This window comes from Diceros bicornis, chromosome 5, assembly GCF_020826845.1.
Source record: "Diceros bicornis minor isolate mBicDic1 chromosome 5, mDicBic1.mat.cur, whole genome shotgun sequence".
NCBI classification, from domain to species: domain Eukaryota; kingdom Metazoa; phylum Chordata; class Mammalia; order Perissodactyla; family Rhinocerotidae; genus Diceros; species Diceros bicornis.
The window spans coordinates 94,752,717-94,773,819 of NC_080744.1; the positions used below are offsets into that span (position 1 = coordinate 94,752,717).

A 21,103-nucleotide genomic window follows, 5' to 3' on the forward strand; every position below is an offset into this window, starting at 1 on the left:
TGGGAAAATGACTTCATAAGCTGTTTATAAATTCCTGAGCTTATTCCCAAGCTGTTCGTGCCTGGATCTGGTTCTGAACAGCATATCAAAAACTTTGAGAATGAAACTAAGAGACCATCATCCAGGTCTCAGACTTGACACTGGGTGGCACACCCACAGGACAGATCTGAATAGCACTGCAAAGTCTTTGAAAATAGAACTGACATTGAAACCACAACCTCAGAAGGCTGAATGGAACTTGCAGCCTGAACACAACCAAGTAGATTATCTGCTAAGACAAAAATATTAACATTCTCCATAGGATTTGTACAAGAACCTGAGTCTCATTCAAAGTGTCCAGGATACAATAAAAATTACTTGGCACATGAAAAATCAAGAAAATATCACCTTGCATGGGAAAAGACAGTTAAAGAATGCCATTGTCAACATGGCAGAGATGTTGGAATTATCTAACTTTAAAGCATCTACTATGAAAATTTGACAAGTAAGGGTAAACACTCTGGAGATAAATGGAAAGATAGAACATTTTGACAGAGCAATACAAGATATAAAGAACAAAATGTTCATTTTAGAACTGAAAAATACAATAGCTGAAATAAAAAGACTTGCTGGTTGGGCATAATAGCAGAATGAAGATGACCAGAAAAAGTCAGTGAACTTGAAGATAGATCAATAGAAATTATTCAGTCTGAATGACACAGAGAAAAAAAGATAGGAAAAAGAAATGAACAGAGCCTCAGGGACTTGTGGTGCAATATTGAAATGTCTAGCATTTGTGTCATTGGAAACCCAGAAGGAGAGGAGAAAGAGCATGGTGCAGAAAAAATATATAAAGAAATTGTGGCTGAAAACTTCCCAAATTTGACAAAAGACACAAACCTACAGATCAAGAAGTTCAACAAACCCCAAATAAGATATGCCCACAGAATTCCATGGCAAGAAACATTATAATCAAATTGCTGAAAACTAAAGACAACAAAAATTCTTGAAAGTAGTCAGAGAAAAACAATGCATGATTTATAGTGGAACAATGATTCAAATGACTGCAAATTTCTCATCAGAAACAATGGAGGTCAAAAGGAAGTGGAATAATATTTTGTAACTGCTGAAAGAAAAGAGCTTTCAATCTATATTATGCATTCAGCAAAAGTATCTTTTAATATAGAAGATAAAAACATTCCCAGATAAAGGAAAACTAAGAGAATACATGGCTAGCAGATCTGTTCTAAAAGAATTGCTAAAGTAAGTTTTTCAGAAAGAAGGGAAATTATATCAGAAGGAAACTTGTAAATCAGGATTGAAGGAAAAGCAAAAGAAATGGTAAATATCTGGGTAAACATAATAGATTATTCTTTTCCTCTTGAATTCTTTAAAATATTTTTGAAGGTAAAAAGTACAAATTATAACAGTGTCTGCTGGAGTTTTTACTGTATGTAAATGTAATATATAAGAAAACTACAACATAAAGGGGGAGAGGGTAAAGGGATCTATGTGGTGGTAAGTTTACTACATTTCAGTTGAAGTGGTAAAATATTGACTCTAGACTGTGGGAAGTTAAGTATGTATATTGTAAGCCCTAGAGCAACAATTAAAATGCTATGCAAAGAAATATAGTAAAAATTACAAAATATAAATTAAAATAGAATACTAAAAAAGGAAGACAGGAAAGGGGAAACAGAGGAAGGAAAAACAGAGGGAACAAATAAAATAATTGACCTAAATCCAAACATATAAATAATTATATAAAATATAAGTGGTCTAAACACACTAAGTAGAAGACAGAGATTGTGAGAATCTCTGTGTGGGAAAAAACATTCCCAGCTCTATGCTTTTTATAATAAATTGACTTCAATTATGATGATATAGGTAGGTTAAAAGTAAAATAATGGAAAATATATAATATTCAAAACTAATCAATTTAAAACCAGAGTGACCATATTAATATCAGACAAAGTAGACGTCAGAGCAAAGAAAATTACCAGGGAAAAATAGCAAATTACATAATAATAAAAGAGTCAATTCAAGAAAACATAAATGAAAACATGTTTGCCCCTAACAACAGAGCTTCATAATACATGGAGCGAAAACTGGTAGAACTGAAAGGAGAAACAGACAAATCAACAACTATAGTTGGAGACTTTAACACTCCTCTTTCAGTAATCAATTGAACTAGTAGACAAAAAATCAGCAAAGACAGAAAAGAAATGAACAGCATTATCAACCAACTTGATTTAATAGACACATAGAATACTCCATGTAACAACAGCAGAATACTCATCCTTTTCAAGTGCATATAAAACATTCACCAAAATAGATCATATCCTGGTTCATAAATAAACCTTAACAGATATAAAATAATTGAAATCATACAAAGTATGTTCTCTGACCAAAATGGAATTAAACTAGAAATCAATGACGGAAAGATAATAGGAAAATTTCCAAACGCTTTTAAATTAAACGACACACTTTTATGGGTCAAAGAGAAGAGTCTTAAGGGCAATTGGAAAATATTTTTAACTGAATGAAAGTGAAAATACAACATATCAAAAGTTTGGATGCTGCTAAATAAATGCATTGAGAAAAATTTACGGCATTAAATGTTCATATTAGAAAAGAAGAACGGTCTGAAATCAATGAGGTTACTTCCCGTGTTGGGAAACTAGAAAAGGAGGAGCAAAATAAATCCAAAGCAAGCAGAAGGAAGGAAATAATAAAGAAAAGAGCAGAAAGCAATCAAATTAAAAACAGAAAAACTACAGAGAAAATAAATTAACCTAAAATCTGGTTATTTGAAAAGATCAGTAATATTGATAAACCTCTAGCAAGACTCACAAAGAAAAAAACAAGGAGGGAAGACACAAATTACCAGTATTAAGAATGAAAGACGTTGGGCTGGCCCCATGGCTTAGCGGTTAAGTGCGTGCGCTCTGCTGCTGGCTGCCGGGGTTTGGATCCTGGGCGCGCACCGACGCGCCGCTTCTCCAGCCATGCTGAGGCCGCGTCCCACATACAGCAAGGATGTGCAGCTGTGACATACAACTATCTGCTGGGGCTTTGTGGGGGAAAGTAAATAAATAAATAAAATCATAAAAAAAAAAAAAGAATGAAAGACGGGCTGGATTGTGGTAATCATTTCACAGCATGTTGGTATGTCAAAATATCAGGTTGTACACCTTAAATATATTTGTCAATTATACCTCAATAAAGCTTTTTAAAAAAGAATTAAAGAGGATATCACTAGAGACCCTGCGAGCCTTAAAAGGATAATAAATGACCACTATGAAAAACTGTACACATAAATTCAACAACTTAGATGAAATAGACCAGTTCTTTAAAAACCACAAACTACTAAAACTCATGCAAAAATGAAATAAGATGGATAACCCTTTAACTGTTACAGAAATTGAATTTGTGGTTAAAAATCTTTCAAAAAAGAAATCTTTAGGGTGAAATGGTTTCACTGGCAATTCTACCAAACATTTAAAGATAATTAAGCCTCAGTATCAGCCCTGGGTCTGGGTGTCAGGGGAAGGAGATTCCGAGTCCTTGACGCTGCCCTGCCCTATCCCTGTTAAGCTCCTGGTTTTGTCCCCTGCCTCCCCAAACCAGCGCTCCAGGGCTATGCCCTCTTAGAAAGTTACAACCCATGGTACTTGTCATTCAGTAGTTCATTCCTGTGAACCTCCTATGTGCTTGGGCCTGGGAAGGATGCAAAGGTGAATCAGACTGGGTCCTTAATCTTAGAATTTATGGGAAAGGCAGGATGGCAAATTATACCTATTAATGTTCTTTGAAGTGAAAAACCTCACAGAGAACCAGCTGGGTTCACCTCTGCTCACACAATTTTATTTTTAAGATATACATGAAATTCCTTCCCATATCTCCACACAGTTCCAGATGTAGACACACACACACACACACACAGAGACACATTCACACATGATAGTTTAGAGAGGTCAGCCTTTGTACAAGTGTATGGAAAGTATTCAATCAATCATTCACCATATAGTTATTGAGCACCAACTCTAACCCTGGGCCTGTGCTGGGCCCTCTTTGGAGGGGGAGAATTCACAGATTAGCAGGTCACACATGCATGAAACAAATAACTACCACACAGAATGTATAATGATAGAATTAGTACAGTTGCCAGGGGTGCATAGGGTAGGAAGCTGCTAACATTTTTTGGGAGGTGGAGGAGGGAACTCAGAAGTCTTCAAAGAAGAGAAGAAACTTGAGTGAGGTCTTCACGGTTGAGAAGGAGTCCTCCAGGTGAGCAAGGAGAAGGCTGAGAATGTCCAGCAGGGAAAAAAACAAAGTGGTTATAAAATAGCACAATAGTCACTACAGTAAGTTAGTGTTGTTGTGTGGAGGGACCCAAGGGGTGAGCCTGGAGAGATAGACCTGGGACCCTTGCTGAAGGCTGGGCCTCAGTGATCACACAAGGTTTTATTTACTTATTTATTTTCATATTTAGTTGAATTTTGTTAAGTATGTGTCATATGCACATGGTATAAAATTTTTAAAGTATAAAAGGTATATAGAGAATATTGTCTCCCTCATTTTCCCACCCCCACCACCCAGTTCCTCTTCCTGAAGTCAGCTGCCAGAACTGATTTCTAGGACATCCTTCCAGAACTATATTCTGTGCATTTACAATATGTGTGTATATATATTTTCCACACAAAGGTTGCATACTGTATTATACTTTCTATCCTCACCTTGCTTTTTTACTTGGATATTTATTTTATTTATCCAGAATATGGATGTACCATAATTCATTGGATCAGTTCTGTGTTGATGGAATTTAGGTAACTTCTAGTCTTTTGCTATTATAAACTATGCTGCAATGACTATCCTTGTATATAAGTCCATTTGCACATGAAAGTATATCTATAGGATAAATTCCTAGGAATGGAATTGTTGGGTCAAAGAGCATGAATATTTTTCGTTTTACTAGATAATGCCAAATTGCTGTCCAGAGAGGCTGTGCTGGTGCCTGTGGCCCCATACCCTCACTGACACAGAGTGTTCTTAAACTTCTTGCTCTTTTAAGCTAGGGCTTTGGTTTTATCCTGTAAGTGATGATAAGTCACTGAGAAGTTTTTGAGCCTGGGAGTGTCATAATCAGATTTGTGTTTTGGAGAGATCACTTAGGGTGCAGTGAGGATAAGAGGATAGCAGAGGCAAAGAAGTCATGGAAACCAATGAGAAGGAGGCTCTCCAGGAGTCCAGGCAAGACAGAGTGGTTGGCAGCTTGGTTTAGGTAGTTGGCGGTGGAGACAGAGAGAAGGGAATGGATATGAGATGCTGAGGAAGTAGGTTCAATAGGACTCAGGGAGTGATCAAGCTGGGGAAGACGGGGAGTGAAGATAGCTTTAGTCTAAAGTTCTGTTCTCGTGAGCCTTGTGTGCAAAGTCAACGTTTTCTTTGTAAACTTATAGATCTCAAATCCATATCAATATTTCCTAAGCCTAGAATACCAGGAGTTAAAAGAAAGTTCTAACATGTTACTAATCACTGTTTATTGGCTACAAGGAGTTTTTGTCTATTAGGATCTTACCGGTTGTCAGAGAAGTGAGAGGAGCATTTTTATTAAAATTCTTCGGTCAGTCAGACATGTATTTGATGGCTCCTGATATTCACCAAACTCTTATTTTTCCCATATTCATACCATTCATTCAAAATTGCATGTTCAGTAAAGTAACTTTAAATTCTATACTTAATTTAAAAATAGTTTAATTATATATATGTTAAAGTCTTTTATTATGTGATCTGTTTGCTTTGGTTTTGTGTGTGGTTCTTCTGATACTCAGTAATATTTGTATGTAGTAATTTATAATTTAAAATTTATATAACACCGTTAATTATTTTTTCTGTTGAATCAGTGTCTGTTAATTTTTTGTGATCAGCAATGATAAAATGTTTCCACTTCCTCTCTACCAAAGTTTTATTTCTAAGTGATTATGTTTGTATAATTAAATATCCTGTATTTCTGTTACCTGGTTTTTCAGCTTTGAGTAATGTCTTTGGTTCCTGGCTCATGCAGCAGGTGATACAGTTGAGGAATTTACTCCACTTGTCACCTTCTTCTCCTTCCCCTTGTGTACTAGTTGTATTGTTTCTGCATTGTCAGGGCATAAAACGTTGGCATTCTGACCTGCGCCTCTAAACTCCTTTGGTTTTAGTCTTGGTTCTATGGTTAAATCCGTATTTAATAGCTTACCCTCAGTTCTTCTTCTTTTTTTTTTTTTTTTCCAATTTGTGTGTTTTATTCCCACAAGGCAGCCTGGGATGGGGGGCACCGAGTCTCAGCCCAGCTCACCATCAGTTCTTTTGCTGTGGTTTCCCTAATCACCTTTTGGTTGACCAAAGTTTGTTCTCTGGTAGTTTCCTCAAGCAGGCTCATGGGAGCAGTATTCCTTAAGCCCTTGTGTGTTCAAAACAATTTTCTTAGCATAGCAATTTTTGGGAAGTTTCTTTAGGAGTATATTTTTGCTGGTGTTTTCGGAGATCTGCTCCACTGGGCTGTTCCATTCTCCTCTCCCTGTCCCGCTGGACATCTCCCTGATATGTCTTCTGCTTGATTTCTGCCCAATCTGCCATGATACTACAGCTTCTGTATGTGGAGTTTGTGGACTCATCACCCTAGGATGAGTCCTTTATCTAGTAGCTGTGTTTTGCTGGCATATTCTGAGGCCTGCTGAGCAGTTTCACCATTTTTTCCCCCATACAGCTTTTGTTCCTGCTCAACCACCCAGTGTTCCATCTATCTGCTTTTGGCAGCCCTTACCCTTTTTTTTTTTTTTTTTTGAGACTGTAGGTTTTATTTGCCTCCAGTTTCACTAATAATGGAGTTTGTTTTGTTTTTTTCACGTTTACTTTGTTGGTTTTGTTTATATCCAGGAGGAAAAGAGGCATATTTCTGTCTTATGCACTATGTTTAGACAGGAAGTCCTTTAATTATATTTACATGGGTGGCATTATAGAATAACAGCAAAGAACGTGAGATTGGAAGCGAGATACACCTGGCTTCTAAACTAAACTCGACCACTTACTATCTGATAATGGACAAATCACTTCTGTTCTTTGCCTGTCAGTGTTCTTATCTCTAAAAAGAAGATAATTCTCATAACTGTTTCATATTGTTATGACGAGTAAGTAAGCTCATATGTATATAGTAAATAGGGGCCTAGCATAGAGCTTTGCAAATAGTGGATGCTTAAAAGGATAACATTATAAGGTTTCACTGATTTCCTGGCATAGGTGCCATTCGTAATTACTTTAATCCTCTCTGTCTGGATGGCATCACGTTATACCACTCATTCCACGTGAATGGTGGATGCTGTCACTGAGGCCTTTGTCAGGAGACCCTTCAGCATTCTCCCGCTTCACCCATAATTCTCTACAGGGCAGTTAGTGTTACAAGAGAGGGACAGATCGATTGCTCAGAAGCTCTGGGGAGAGGACACTCTCCTCCAAGTGGCAAGGGTGATGGTTGGGATAACATATGAGCACGGTCTTTCAGGAAAGGCGGGATTTCTTCAGGGAGAGTGGGAAGGGCCAGAGCTAGACCTGGATTCTGGTATTCCCTGGTCTAGATTCTGGGATTGGGGATTGGGGTGGGTAGGCTTGACACTTTGTCACATGTCCTTTGCCTCCCTACCCTTAGCAAGCCTGAGGAGTCAGGTGGCAGGATTCCCATCGGGGCAGTTCTGGATGAGGTCAGAGGAGGCTGGGATTCCAGATTGGAAAGATACCCTAAGGCACATGTAGTTAAGTTCTTGCTTTTGTTCACGTGTCCTCAGGTCCTGGAGTCCCAGGCAACCGTGGCTCCTACCACACCAGGCAGCAACAGCGCCGAGATAGTCTCTGCTGGTTGCAGCTCCTCCAGAAGTGAGGGCGTCATTGAGCCCATGGATACAGAAACCCAGGAGGACAGGAGAACATCCACCAACCAGAAAACTGGAGGCAAGAAGAATACAGAGGCTGATGGGAAGATGCAGGTGGATGGGAGGACACAGGGAGACAGAACACAAAAAGCCCAGAGGACACAGGCAGATAGGAAGACACAGGTTGACGTTGTGACGCGAGAACATGAGAGGCCAGAGTCAGACAGGAGTTCCCAGGAAAATGTGGTGGCACAGGGAAGGGTGGAGGTGCAGGCAGATGAGAGGACACAGGAAGATGGAAGGATACAGGAAGACAAGGGGGAACAGTCAGAGGGGAGCATACCCACAGCCCTGAAAGGTCAGTCAGATGAGTCCAGGACCAGCCACAGCCCGCGATTCAGAGCCACTGCACTCCCTTCAGAGGGTCCAAGGGCTCCTCAGATTATTGAATGTTTGGAGCAGACCCCAGAAGGGTCCTCTGTCCCAGAAAAACCTGGTTTCATGCCCAGATCTGAGGAGGCAGCAGTAACAACCTCTGGGAACCATGAGAAAACAGTGGTGGGTCCCCTGGCAGGAGGCCTCACGCTCCCGGCACAGCTGGCTCCTGAGGGTAGTTTGGAGCCGATGGGAGGAGAGAGATGTCAAGGGGTGGAACGGTCAGGTCCAGTCAAGGACAAGGCAGAGGATGGCCTCTTCCAGTGCCCCCAGGAGGAGCAACCGGGGGAAGTGCTGTCTGTGGATCTGGGTGGCTGTCCTCCTGCGGGCCTGAGCCCAGAGGTGCCCCCTCTGCCCTCTCTTCCTGAGACTGGCCTGACCAACAGCTCACGGGAGGGGCTGCCCAGCATCCCGACTTCCCAGCACCTGAGTGCAGCTGCCTTCTTGCCCTCTGGGGACCAGGCTTTGCTGAGTTCTGCACCCCCGCTGCACCTGGGGCACGGGACCCCCACCCAGAGTCACCCCCCAGAAACCATGGCAGCCAGCAGTGAGGGGGCCTGTGCCAACGTGCCAGATGTGGAAGGGAGGACCCCAGGCCCCCAGAGCTGTGACCCTGGCCTCATAGATTCCCTGAAGAACTACTTGCTTCTGCTGCTAAAGCTGTCCAGCACACAGACGAGTGGAGGGGGCACAGAGCCCCAGGGGGGAGCTGCCACTGGGGGTCCAGCGCCCTCGTCCGCTCTGGTCCCCACCGTGGAAGTGGCCGGTCTGAGTCCCCGGACGTCAAGGCGCATCCTGGAGCGCGTGGAGAACAACCATCTGGTGCAGAGTGCGCAGACCCTGCTGCTGAGCCCCTGTACCTCCCGCCGCCTCACCGGCCTCCTAGACCGTGAGGTGCAGGCTGGCCGTCAGGCCCTGGCTGCTGCCCGGGGCCCTGGCCCCAGTCCCCTCACTGTCCCTGCCATTGTGGTAGGCGAGGAGGAGGGCCCTGGGCTGGCCTCAGAAGGCTCCAGTGAAGGCGAGGGAGTGGCTTCGCTTGAGAGGCCTGGCCTCCTGGGGACCTCCCAGGAGAGCAGCATGGGTGGTTTGCAGGGGGAGGCAGGTGGGCAGGCAGCCTCTGGGCAGGGACCTCTCTCAGCAGAGAGCAGAGTCCTGGAACCCTTCCAGGAAGAGGAGGTCCCAGGGGAGGCTCTGACAAGTCTCCCTGCAGCTACCCCTGAGGAACTGGCTCTAGGGGCCCGGAGGAAGAGATATCTCCCTAAGGTCAGAGCAGCAGGAGATGAGGAGGCAACTAAGCCTGAAGAAAGGGAGAGCCCCACAGTTTCCCCCCGGGGGCCCAGGAAAGGCCTCGCACCTGGGTCCCCGGGGACTCCAGGGTGGGAGAAGCGCTCCCCTACCCAGGGCAGAAAGGCAGGCATGTTAGAGGTGCCACAGGCAGAGGAGGAGCCTGCAGCAGGAGACCTGGGCTCCAGCCCCAAGGCCAGCGGTCTGGACGCAGAGCTGGCCCTGGATGAAGGCAAGCAAGATACTCCGGCCAAGCCAAGGAAAGCCAAAGACCTGCTCAAAGGTGAGCAGTGGGGAGGGCTGCCCACAAGAGGACACTGCTGCAGCTGCTAGGGGTTTACAGAGGACCTTCTGAGGGTATTCTCATGTAACGGTCTCACAGGCTTTGGAATCAGAAGGGCTTACTTCTTGTCCTGGCTCTGCCACTGGAAGTTGGTAATAGTACCAACTTTGTGACATCGTGAGGGTTAAATGGGATAGAATAAATCAAGTACTTAGCAAAGGGCCTGGTTTCAATAGCATTCTAGCTCTGTCATCAGCATCATCACCATAATCCCCTCTTTGCAGACTCTTCCACGAGTGCAGAGTGGTAAGGAGAGGATTCAAATGCAGGTTCCTAGAGTTAGGGACCTAGAATGAGACTGAAGGTCCTCTCCTACCTGCTGTCTGCATCCTTGGCTCTCTGAGGCTCTCTGGGCCTGGGTTCTTTCTAGTTAAGATGTGTGCTTTGGAGTCAGGGCAAAAGCCTCGGAGATAACAGGTGGGACGCAGCTGGGGACCGTGAAGTAGTGGGTTTGTGTGGAGACCTGAATCCTGTTTTCTCTCAGTCTGTTCACCAAGGACACCCAGGGAAGCAGGAGTAGGGCCAGAGAGGGTGCAAGATGGAGGGGAGGTGGCTTGTCCCTCTTACCTGGGCCCCTGCTCCCAGCCCCACAGGTGATCCGGAAGATTCGGGTGGAGCAGTTTCCTGATGCCTCTGGCAGCCTGAAGCTCTGGTGCCAGTTTTTCAACATTCTTAGTGACTCAGTCTTGACATGGGCCAAGGATCAGCACCCAGTGGGCGAGGTGGGCAGGAGGTAAGCCAGCTGTATCCCACATCCACCTGACCTGGCTCCCTAATGACAGCAATGATAATGTTGGGCATTGTCTCAGTACTTTGAGTCTCTTGCCTCATTTAATCCTCACCATAACCCAAGAGGGAGATTCCAGTATTCCCCTAGTAGAGAGGAGAAAATTTTAAGGCTTAGAGGTATTAAGTCACTTGCCCAAAGTCACACAGCTAGTGAATGTCAGGACTGCAAACCAGACCTTTGTGATCCAGGACCAGCTCTTGACCTCAGTACCTCTCACCACCTGCACCCAAGCTCTCAGAGCCAGGGTTCATGGCAGCCTCTGAGAGCCAGGTCTGAGGAGCCTCTGGCCCTGGGCTGTGCCATGGTGATGGCCCTCACGGGAGGGGTCTCCACTCTCTGCAGTGCAGGGGATGAGGGGCCGGCAGCCTTGGCCATTGTGCAGGCATCCCCCATAGACTGCGGCGTGTATCGATGTACCATCCACAACGAGCATGGCTCGGCCTCCACTGACTTCTGCCTCAGCCCCGAGGGTGAGTGTGTCCCCAGGGTCTCTGCCCAGCCTGGCTCCTGAGGGAGGGCAACACTCATTTTGCAGAGATGGTGCTCTCAGGGCAGACCAGCCTGAGGACATCTGCTTTCTCTTCTTTTCCTCCACATAGTGTTGTCAGGATTCATCTCCAGAGAAGAAGGTGAAGGTATGGTGCCCCTCTGCAGGAGGAGTGGGTGGGCCTTCATCCCTTCTGCCACCTGCAGGGAGGACCTTCTTTAAGGATTTGGAATCTGTTCCACATGCCTTGTTTACCCCCACGTACAGCTACCTTTTGCCTCCTAGTTTAGGATATGGCTTGGGGGGGAGGATGGAGGAGAATTGCTATTGCAGAAGGTTGTGGGGAAGAAGGGGCTAAGGGGGGCCATTCCACAAGGAGTTAATTCAGCCTTGTGCCCTTTGTCCATGTCAGAGCCCTTGATCAAGGGCAGGACTGGCAACCAGGGCTCATCTTATCTTGCCAGCTCCCTTCCCAGAGTTTCTCCTAGTGCTCTGTGGACTCCTGTATTAGATTCACATAGGGAGCCTGCTAGAAATGTAGTTTCTTGAGCCCTACTGCAGATATCCTTAATTACAACTCCTGGGGATGGACCTAGGAAAAGGGCATTTTCAGTCTGCTCCCTGGAGATTGTGATATACCACAAAGTCTGATAAGCATTTTAAAGGCCCAAACATTAGAGGAAGAGTCTGTACTGCTCTTGCAAGAGACACACTAAGGATTTGGGCTGTGAAGGCAGCTGGTGATGGAAAGATTTCTAGAGCTTCATTTGCCAACCAGTGCATTAATTCCTTCATTCGTTCACTCATTTAATCTCTCATTCATTCAGCTAGCGCCTATTGTTCAGTTATCAAATCAAATTTAACCAATATTAAATATAACCTCACACCTAAAAACTTAGTAATAATTCTTTAAAATCATCAGATATCCAATCAGATTTCCCCAATTACCCAATAAAGTGTTGGTTTATTTGAATTAGGAACCACTCATTGCTTCTGGCTGATATATCTCTTACGTCTCTCTAATAGAGAATGCTTCTTCCTCCCTCACTTGTTTTCCTTCCTTACCATTTATTGTTGAAATCACTTGATGTGTAGAATTTCTTACATTCTAGGTTTTGTTGATTATATCACCATTTAACTTGTTCCTCCATTCATGTGCTTATTCTAAACTGGTAATCAGATCGAGGGGCTTGGTCAAATTCAGGTGCAATTTTTTAATTTTTTTGGCAAGAATGCTTCACAGATGTGCTGTGTATTTCCTTTTGCATCCTATCTGGAGGCACATAATGTCTGATTGTTTTACTTTTAGTAATGTTACGATTTATCACTGGATTCACTCGGGTTTTCTGCCTGATCCATCCCTTTTCAAAGTTGAAAAACTATATCTGACACAACCCCTCTCCTTTTCTATGAGTTTTAGCAGTCACCGATTATTGCCCAAATCTATTATTTCATTAGGATTTGCAACATGGTGTATTTTAGTTCTATCATTTCTTCTTCATTCATTAGTTGGAGTTTTTCTGTAAAGAGGAAATGGTTGTTTGGTTACCCTGAGTTGGTGCCCTAGCATCCTCCAAAGGTCACTGCTGGGGTTTGTTTTTTGGTTCATTAAAATTATGAATGTGTGGATTAACATATTTGATACATTCAATACATTGCAGAAATTATTCTTTTGTTGATAAGATTGTCTGATTTTGGCCAATGGAAGCCCCTTCAGGAGGTTGGCTCCTGTGTCTTGTGTCCTGATGAGCCTCTGGTCATTTTTTTTTTTTTTTTGAGGAAGATCAGCCCTGAGCTAACATCTGCCAATCCTCCTCTTTCCTCTGAGGAAGACTCACCCTGGGCTAACACCTGTGCCCATCTTCCTCCACTTTATATGGGACACCGCCACAGCATGGCTTGACAAGCGGTGCACTGGTGCGCGCCCGGGATCCGAATCCGGGCCGCCAGCAGTGGAGCACGCGCACTTAACTGCTATGCCATGGGGCCAGCCCCTCTCTGCTCATTTTTGATAGCTTCTTTGCTTTCTGGTCTGAAAAGATGTTTCAGGTCCACCCAGTATACTTCTTGCCCTAGACCTGGAATCAAACATTTCTCTAGGGAGCTCTGCTTTCTTTTAGTGGGAAATGGTGTTCAGTGATCACAGTTTGAGCACTAGGGGTGCTCACTGCTACTGGATTAGTCCTGCAAACTTTGTGTTTCAGTCAAACATATGGTTGAGATAGAGTCCTTTATTCATTTGATCAAAACATCTAATTCTAAAACAGAGTAATTTTGGTATTTTGTATTGATTGCCGCTTCCACAGAAAACCCCTGCCTTCCACAGACACTGACTGAGTCCTTACAATGTGATAGGCACACTTGAGCACTGTTAAATGACAGAGGTTGTATCAGATACAGTTTCTGCCCTCAGGAGCTCACAATCCGGTAGGGACCCACAATGTATACCCAAAGAGCATAATGGACAGACAGCACACCAGGGTGGCGAGGTGGGAGATGGTTCTGGCGTTTTCCTGCCCTACAGACCCCACATCAGTCAGGCAGGAGCGTCTAGTTTTCCACATTTTTCCTGTTCCCCTTCAGTTGGAGAAGAGATTGAGATGACCCCCATGGTGTTTGCTAAGGGTCTGGCTGACTCTGGCTGCTGGGGGGACAAGCTCTTTGGGCGCCTGGTGAGTGAGGAGCTACAAGGGGGTGGACATGGGTTTGGCCTTCGGAAGGCCTCCCAGGCCAAGGTCATCTACGGGCTGGAACCCATCTTCGAGTCAGGCCGCACATGCATCATCAAGGTGTCCAGCCTGCTTATGTTTGGACCCAGCAGTGAGACTTCTCTCCTGGGCAGAAACTACGACGTCACCATTCAGGTACTACGTCCCATCCCCATGCCCCGTCCTTCTACTCTCTCACCTTCTCCCCGTTCCCAGACTGGGTCCTGTTGGGAAGCCCAATATGGAAGCAGAAGCCGTCTCAGTCTCAACCTTATGAGCCTCCTGGAATGGACCTTGAGGAGACCCTGAGACATAGCCCAGGCTACGTCTTTGGGGCCATAGTTTTTAAACTATATTTTTGCAGCAGAAACCTTTTCTGCTGCCCTCAAACATATCTTGCACAGAAGCTTTATATATGCCATAAAAGGGGAGTGACTGTGGGAGAGGTAGATGGTCTGTGCTCTCCACATCATGGCCCCTGGAGCACTGCCACCTGTCACTAGGGCTCCAGGAACCACAGTTTGGAAACCACTTTGAAAACAAGTCCAAAGCCTCTTGTTTTACAAACAAGAAAAATGAAGTGCTGAGTAGGGAGCCAGGGAAGAGTGAACCCCACCTCCTCCAGGCCTGGAATCCTCCCTGCAGTCCCCCAGCGGATGGCCCTCCCACTTAGAGCTAGTCATGATAGAGAACATGGGAGCTTCCTTGCTGATCAAATTTGGTTCTCTTTAATCCACAGGGGTGCAAGATCCAGAACATGAGTCGGGAGTACTGCAAAATCTTTGCGGCTGAAGCCCGGGCTGCGCCTGGCTTTGGAGAAGTGCCTGAGTAAGTGCACAGGGAGGGGATACATATAGTGCGCAGACCTGTTGACTTGAGCTTCTACAAAGAACAGTGATTTCGTACCTCCCAGGGGCGTCCTGAGTTATGGCCCTGTGCAAATGGGCTAAACCCAGGCTCAGCTCAATGGTCCCACAAAATCTAGAAGTAAAAAACCTCAAGATTCACTGCCCACTTTAGAAAAGCCTCTGCTCCTGTCATCAGTCTCCTCCCACTCACCCTAATTCCCACCCCTTCTCCCGGGTTTTGCTGATTGCAGTGTTTAGGCATAGCAAATTCTGGCCTCTCTGAAGGTAGTGGGGTAGGCTAAGCTTCTAGGCAAACTGGTCTGGACTCTCCTATGGTAGGCAGGCAGGGTCAGTGTGGGTTTTTGTAGGAGTCAGCTATAAATGGTAATTGTTTCCATTTTGAGACCTGAACTCTCTTGAATATTGGGGTCTCCCTGGCATTGAGCCACAGTCTGGTTGAATCCTCTCTAGGGGTGTTCCTTTCTGTTTGACACATACTGGTCTCGGTCCCTCACCCAAGCACAGATTCCCCCTGGGGTCACAGCACTGTTCTAATCCCACTGACCTCAGAGAATGGACAGGACTCTGAAGCCAATGGCCTCCATTTCCTTTCTTGAACTCAGGATGGAGCTCCTCTCTCCTGCTGTCGTTCAGTCGCGGAGCTGAGAATTCCATTCTTGGAAGGGCCTTCATTTTAGATCCAAGAGTATAGAATTGAGATGGAGGGAGGAGCTCTCTGGGGCCGTACTTCCTGCTCACTGCAGGGCAAAACTATGTTTAGGATCATCCCACTGTATCTGATCTACCGGCCTGCAAACAATATCCCATATGCCACCCTGGAGGAGGACCTGGGCAAGCCCCTGGAGTCTTACTGTTCCCGGGAATGGGGCTGTGCTGCGGTTCCAGCAGCATCTAGCAGCTCTGAGGCCATGCAGAAATGCCAGACCTTCCAGCACTGGCTGTACCTGTGGACAAATGGCAGCTTCCTTGTCACAGATTTGGCAGGTATGAGGGTGTGAGGGTGAGCATATGCATGCATATGAGAGCATGCAGAGGGGCAGAGCGTGCTGCTTGTTGACTAGTCTACAACACACTTTGTCTTTATTCTCCTTTGCTTTTCACAATAACCTTGTAAAGTAGATTGGACAGGGACCATTTTGTATGCAACCGCCCCCCTCCCCACCCACCAATATATACCAGGCCTCATGTAGCTTAGTCTATAACTGCAGCTGCATTTAAAGGGATGCACTCCAGGCTCCACTTAAAATTAAAAAGGAATTTATTTTAAAGAACACTACGTGGGATCTAATTCAAAACCCACAACCACCTTTTCAAAATCTCGCTTCCTCCCTTCCCTGCAACTCTGCTCTGGACTTTCTCACTCTCCATATTTTCCCAACTCTTTCTTCCATCCTAGCACACATAGCTTTATTATCCCTTCCTTCTGTCCCTCCCTTCCTCCTGTCCCTCCCTTCCTCCCTTCCTCCTCCTCTTCCATCTTTGTTAGCTTTTTATTATGTAAACCAACTTAGTCTCTCTGGCTTCTTTTTAGTTTTGTTTCTATTTCTCCCGTTTCTCAGACGCTTCCCAACAGAGGAAGGCCAGCAAGTGTGAATCCTTCCTTCTCTGACCGGTCCTCTCCAGGCCTACTCTCCTTAACCAGGACTGGGCAGGGGCAAGGAAAAGATAAAGTTTTCTCTCTAAAAAAGTGGGAGGAGAGGGATGCTGGGAATATCACACATCATTGCATCTTGTCCCTGATGTAAATAAGGGAGGAAATCAAGGGCCAGAGATAGAAAACTGGCTCAAATGTGCTTTTCTTTGGGGTTAAACTGTCCAGTAAATATTGTATATATCACTCCATCATTAAGCCATTATCATTCACTCTATTTGACTCGTAAATTTACCCTTACTAAATATTGGAAAGATAAAAAGGTGAATTAGGAATAGTCTTTGTCTTCAATAAGCTGTGATAAGTATACCAATTTCTACAATGAGATGATAACTTGATATAGTAGAAAGACTTGGGAATCAAAGAAATTTGATGTAAGTCTAAGTCTCATTGTTTTCTATCTGGGTCTCTGTTTTACAGAGAAGAAAACTGAAACTCAGACAGGTTAGGTTGTTTATTTTTTTTAATTTTTTTGTGAGGAGATCAGCCCTGTGCTAACATCTGCCAATCCTCCTCCTCTTTTTTTGCTGAGGAAGACTGGCCCCGGGCTAACATCCGTGCCCATCTTCCTCCACTTTATATGGGATGCCGCCACAGCATGGCTTGCCAAGCAGTGCGTTGGTGCGCGCCCAGGATCCGAACCGGCGGACCCTAGGCTGCCGCAGCGGAGCGCGCGCACTTAACCACTTGCACCACCGGGCCGGCCCCAGGTTAGGTCATTTAATTTCTCTGAGCTTCAGTTTCCTTTCCCTCTCTAGGAATAATATCTGCCTACCTATCTCTCAGACTTGTTATGAGGGTTTCATGAGACTGTATTTGTGAAAGCCTTCTGCAAACTAAAATTCTGTGCAAGTGTGAGAGATCATCATTATTATAATGCAAAACGAAATGTGATAAATGCTGAAAGAGAAATGATAAAGAAATTAATATTTATTGCATAACTACTGTGTTTCAGACACTAAATGAGTCTCATGTGGCCCTACTCATAATGTGATCTTCCCAACACCCCTGCAAGGTGGGCAGTTTTATCCCCACTTTTACATTGAGGATTAGTGACTTGAGATAGTGACTTGCCAAGATCACACAGCTTGAAAGTGACAGAGCTGAAATGTAAATCCAGGTCTGTCTGATTCTTAAGCCCACATGTGCCTCTCTGTCGTACAGTGGTCTCAGCCCTAGAACAACGCAACTGGACAGTTTGAAGATGGGGAAAGAGGGCCACAAGTCTAACACATGTGTGCTGAGATGCTGGGATGGACTGGCCAGGGTGGAGGGACTTTTCCTCTGTCACCGTTTTGCCTCGCTCTGTTCTTCCAAGGCTGTCTTAACCTGGAAGACCGCCTTGGCTGCCTGGAGTGCTTGCTTGCTGCCTTCCTAAGTACGCAGAACCGGGTCTCATCCAGTGTTAGATTTCTGCTGCTCCGGCCCTGATTTGCCTTCCCATTCCCACCTTCTCTCTCTTGCCCAGATAGGCTAATCTGTTAAGAGGAAGGAGGAAGTTTTAGCTCAAAGCCAGAGGCCAGCCCAGTGTGTGACCTAATCTCATCTAGTAGAGGCAGGATTGCGCAGCTGGAAGAGTTTTGGATCTAGGAGTAAGAAAAATTGAACTTCTCCTCTGACTCACAGTGGCTGTTGCACAGTCAGTGCTCCATTCATTAAATGAATGAATAAATCTGACTTTGCTTTAGTCACTTAACTCTGAGCCTGTCTCCTCACCTGTAAAAATGGGAATATTATTACTACTAATAATACACAGATACCCACACTGCCTGAGAGACAGTCTGGTGGCGATGACTCAGTGAGAGGGTACCTGAAGATGTACCCTGAAACCTGGCAGGTTCCCGTCTAAAGGGATATCCATCTTGGAGACGTGGGTGCCGTAGAGCCAGCCCAGGCTGCCATCAACTCCCAACTTCCTCTCTTTTCAGGCGTTGACTGGAAGATGACTGATGTGCAGATTGCTACCAAACTGCGAGGGTGAGTGGTTCTCAGGGACAGAGTGCCTTCTGAGAGTCTTCTCAGGGTGTAAAATGTCAAAGTTCTTCTGCTCTCTACCCCTGAGGTGCTGGACCTGTGGCCAAATGGTCCCAGTTGCACCCATGGCCGTGTAGTAACAACCTAGGGGCCACTGATCCCCTGACCTCAGGTCTGGACCAGCAGCTATTGACGCCCACACACAGGATCACCTGCAATCCTGGGCTCTCAGTGTACCTGCTCCTCTTCCTTCTCACTTGAGACAGCTCATCACGATGCTGATGAGCATGGGCCCTGTGACTAGAGGGATGACCTGGAGTCTGCTCTACTTTATATTAAAGAAGCAGATCATCCTCACACCAGTTAATGTCCCACTTGATGAATTCCATGTGCCAGGGTGTAATGAGGCTTGAGGTTAGAATTGAGGTTTTGGATGCTGCCACCCAAGGTAGCACCCAGGTAGACTCCTCAGCATCCCCAGGTAGGGTAGGATGTACCCTGGGCACAACACCCTGCCCACTCTCCCTCTGGATGGGACTTTCACGCAGCTTCTACTGTTTGACTGCAGATACCAAGGCCTCAAGGAGAGCTGTTTCCCTGCCCTGCTGGACCAGTTTGCCTCCTCCCACCAGTGCAACACCTTCTGTGAGATGCTGGGGCTAAAACCCCTCAAGGGCCCTGAGGCTGCCCACCCCCAAGCCAAGGCCAAAGGTTCCAAGAGTCCATCTGCCAGCAGGAGGGGTCCCCAGCTGAGTCCTCAGCCCCAGAAGAAAGGCCTCCCCAGTCCCCAGGGCACCCGGAAGAATGCCCCAAGCTCCAAGGCCACCCCTCAGGCCTCAGAGGCAGTTGCTACCCAATTATTGGGACAGCCTCCCATCCAGGAGAGGGGCTCCAAGGCCCAGGGCATGCGGTAGCCCCCACAGGAGGCTGGGGGCCTCCACCCAGCAGTAGACCAACAAGGAAGCAGTTGGAACCAATGGAGATTTTCCCAATACGGAACTAACCAGAGAAGGTGCACTGAAGAGGTACCACTGGGGGCCTCACTGAGCAGCCTCTCCTCAGTCAGCTCCTCGTCAGACGGCTTTGGGGCGTGGGACACAGCCCAGTGGCCTCTCCTGGTGCCATCATCACCCAGGGCTCCCAGGGCCCACCTCGAAGTGCCTGGCGGCCTACGCCCTCTTTGAAGTTTACACTGGCCACTGCTGGAGGCTCCCCTGAGTCCTCTACATGAGTTTTGCACCCCAACCCCTTGCCCCAGCCAAACCCTGCCATGAATGTTGTACTCTGGGGGCATGCAGGCCAGCAGTTACCCTCTTCCATCTGTTTGGCCCTGATCTCTCCCTGTCTTCAGGGCTCCAGACTTCCTCTGCTATGTCTGGCCTGGTGACTCTCAGGGTATCTTCTCCTTCCAGCTACTTTGCCTCGTCCATCCCAGCTTATCCTGTAACTAATCTGCCTCTGAGCCCAGATGGTGCTCAGGGCCCTTCCAGGCCTGTCATCCTTGTGCAGTGGTCTTTGGCGATGTGTGTTCATGCTCTTCCTTCCCCCATCACTCAGGCACTCACTCACCTGCTTCCCATGCTCCCTTGCACCCCACCCCCACCCCATCCCCCATCCCTGGCCTCGAGCCCAACTGCAGCCCGCTGCCTGCCCTTCACTGGCTCTCTGTTCCCTTCCCAAGGGCTTCCCTAGTCTGATACGGCACACAACCCACCAGTACCCCAGTGAGGAGCAGACCTTCTGGCCTCTCCGTCTACCCCAGTACATTCTTCTGCTACTTCTCCCAGGCCCTCTGCCCGTGAGATGAGAGCTGGCATGAGGGTTGTGTCAGCAGCTGTGGCCAGAGGGAAGCTGTTGACTTTGAGGGACCTTGTGCTCCATACTGGAAGGAGGTGGGGTCACAGTGAATTTCCCATCCCCTCTTGACCAGGGATAGAGGGCTGGGACTCTTCTCCATGAGGGAGTATGCATGGGAGTTCTAAGGAGGATGCAATCTATCCACACGCTGGGGTGGAGTGGTATCTCTGTGCCTGGAAATTGGGACCCCTGCCCTCAACCATTAGCTCTTGATCCTGAGGCTCCAGCTCTGGGGCCTCATATATGGGCTCCCAAGGAATTGCTGTGCTTGGCTTAGCACCCTGGGTCCTTCCTGAGAGCCCCTCCTTGAGGCCTGGGATGTGTGTGTCTGGAGCTAGCCTGCTTCCCTTGAAATGCAATAAAGGCAGCAACTCTGTATCCTGCTCACCCTCATCTGGTGTGGTTGTAGGTATATGGGGTCAGGGTCCCCTCTTCCCAGGCAGGTTCTCTGAGGGTGTCCTACAGTCCCTGGGCCCCCTGGAAAAATGAATCCATGTTTTGGCTCCTGGATTAACATTCAGTCTCAGCTTTCTGTGGCCACAGCCAGACAGTCTGTGTTTCTTGTACAACTGGGCTGGTGGCTTTTACCCCTTAGGAGGGTATCTGGGGACTTGGGCCCTTGGAATTGCTCCTTCATTTGGAAGAGGAATGCAAAGGAAGGAACCCAGGAAGGAAGAGCAGAGCTGGGGCCTCTGGGAAAACACCCAGTGTCTCTGGCTTCCTCCACTGTAGCAAGACCAGCCCAGGGGACAACCAGCATCTGCCTCCCAGCTACTCACTGACCATTTTCCTGCTTCCCAAGCTGCAGAGAGACTT

General features: G+C 46.5%; 1 protein-coding gene across 3 annotated transcripts in view; it reads left to right on the forward strand.

Annotated features, from left to right (window-relative positions):
• The window catches only part of ALPK3 (alpha kinase 3), a 48,427-nt gene extending 27,747 nt beyond the window's left edge, over positions 1-20,680 (forward strand). For 2 of the 3 annotated variants that reach the window (XM_058542525.1, XM_058542526.1), the window contains 9 exons: positions 7,806-9,891; positions 10,537-10,684; positions 11,084-11,211; positions 11,341-11,376; positions 13,812-14,092; positions 14,676-14,764; positions 15,566-15,789; positions 18,385-18,433; positions 18,999-20,680. In XM_058542525.1, coding sequence (XP_058398508.1) covers positions 7,806-9,891; positions 10,537-10,684; positions 11,084-11,211; positions 11,341-11,376; positions 13,812-14,092; positions 14,676-14,764; positions 15,566-15,789; positions 18,385-18,433; positions 18,999-19,344 — 3,387 coding nt within the window. In that variant the 3' untranslated portion in view covers positions 19,345-20,680. The remainder of the gene's footprint in view (positions 1-7,805; positions 9,892-10,536; positions 10,685-11,083; positions 11,212-11,340; positions 11,377-13,811; positions 14,093-14,675; positions 14,765-15,565; positions 15,790-18,384; positions 18,434-18,998) is intronic. The other variant, XM_058542527.1, reaches the window with a different exon arrangement.
• Positions 20,681-21,103: the final 423 nt, after the last annotated feature.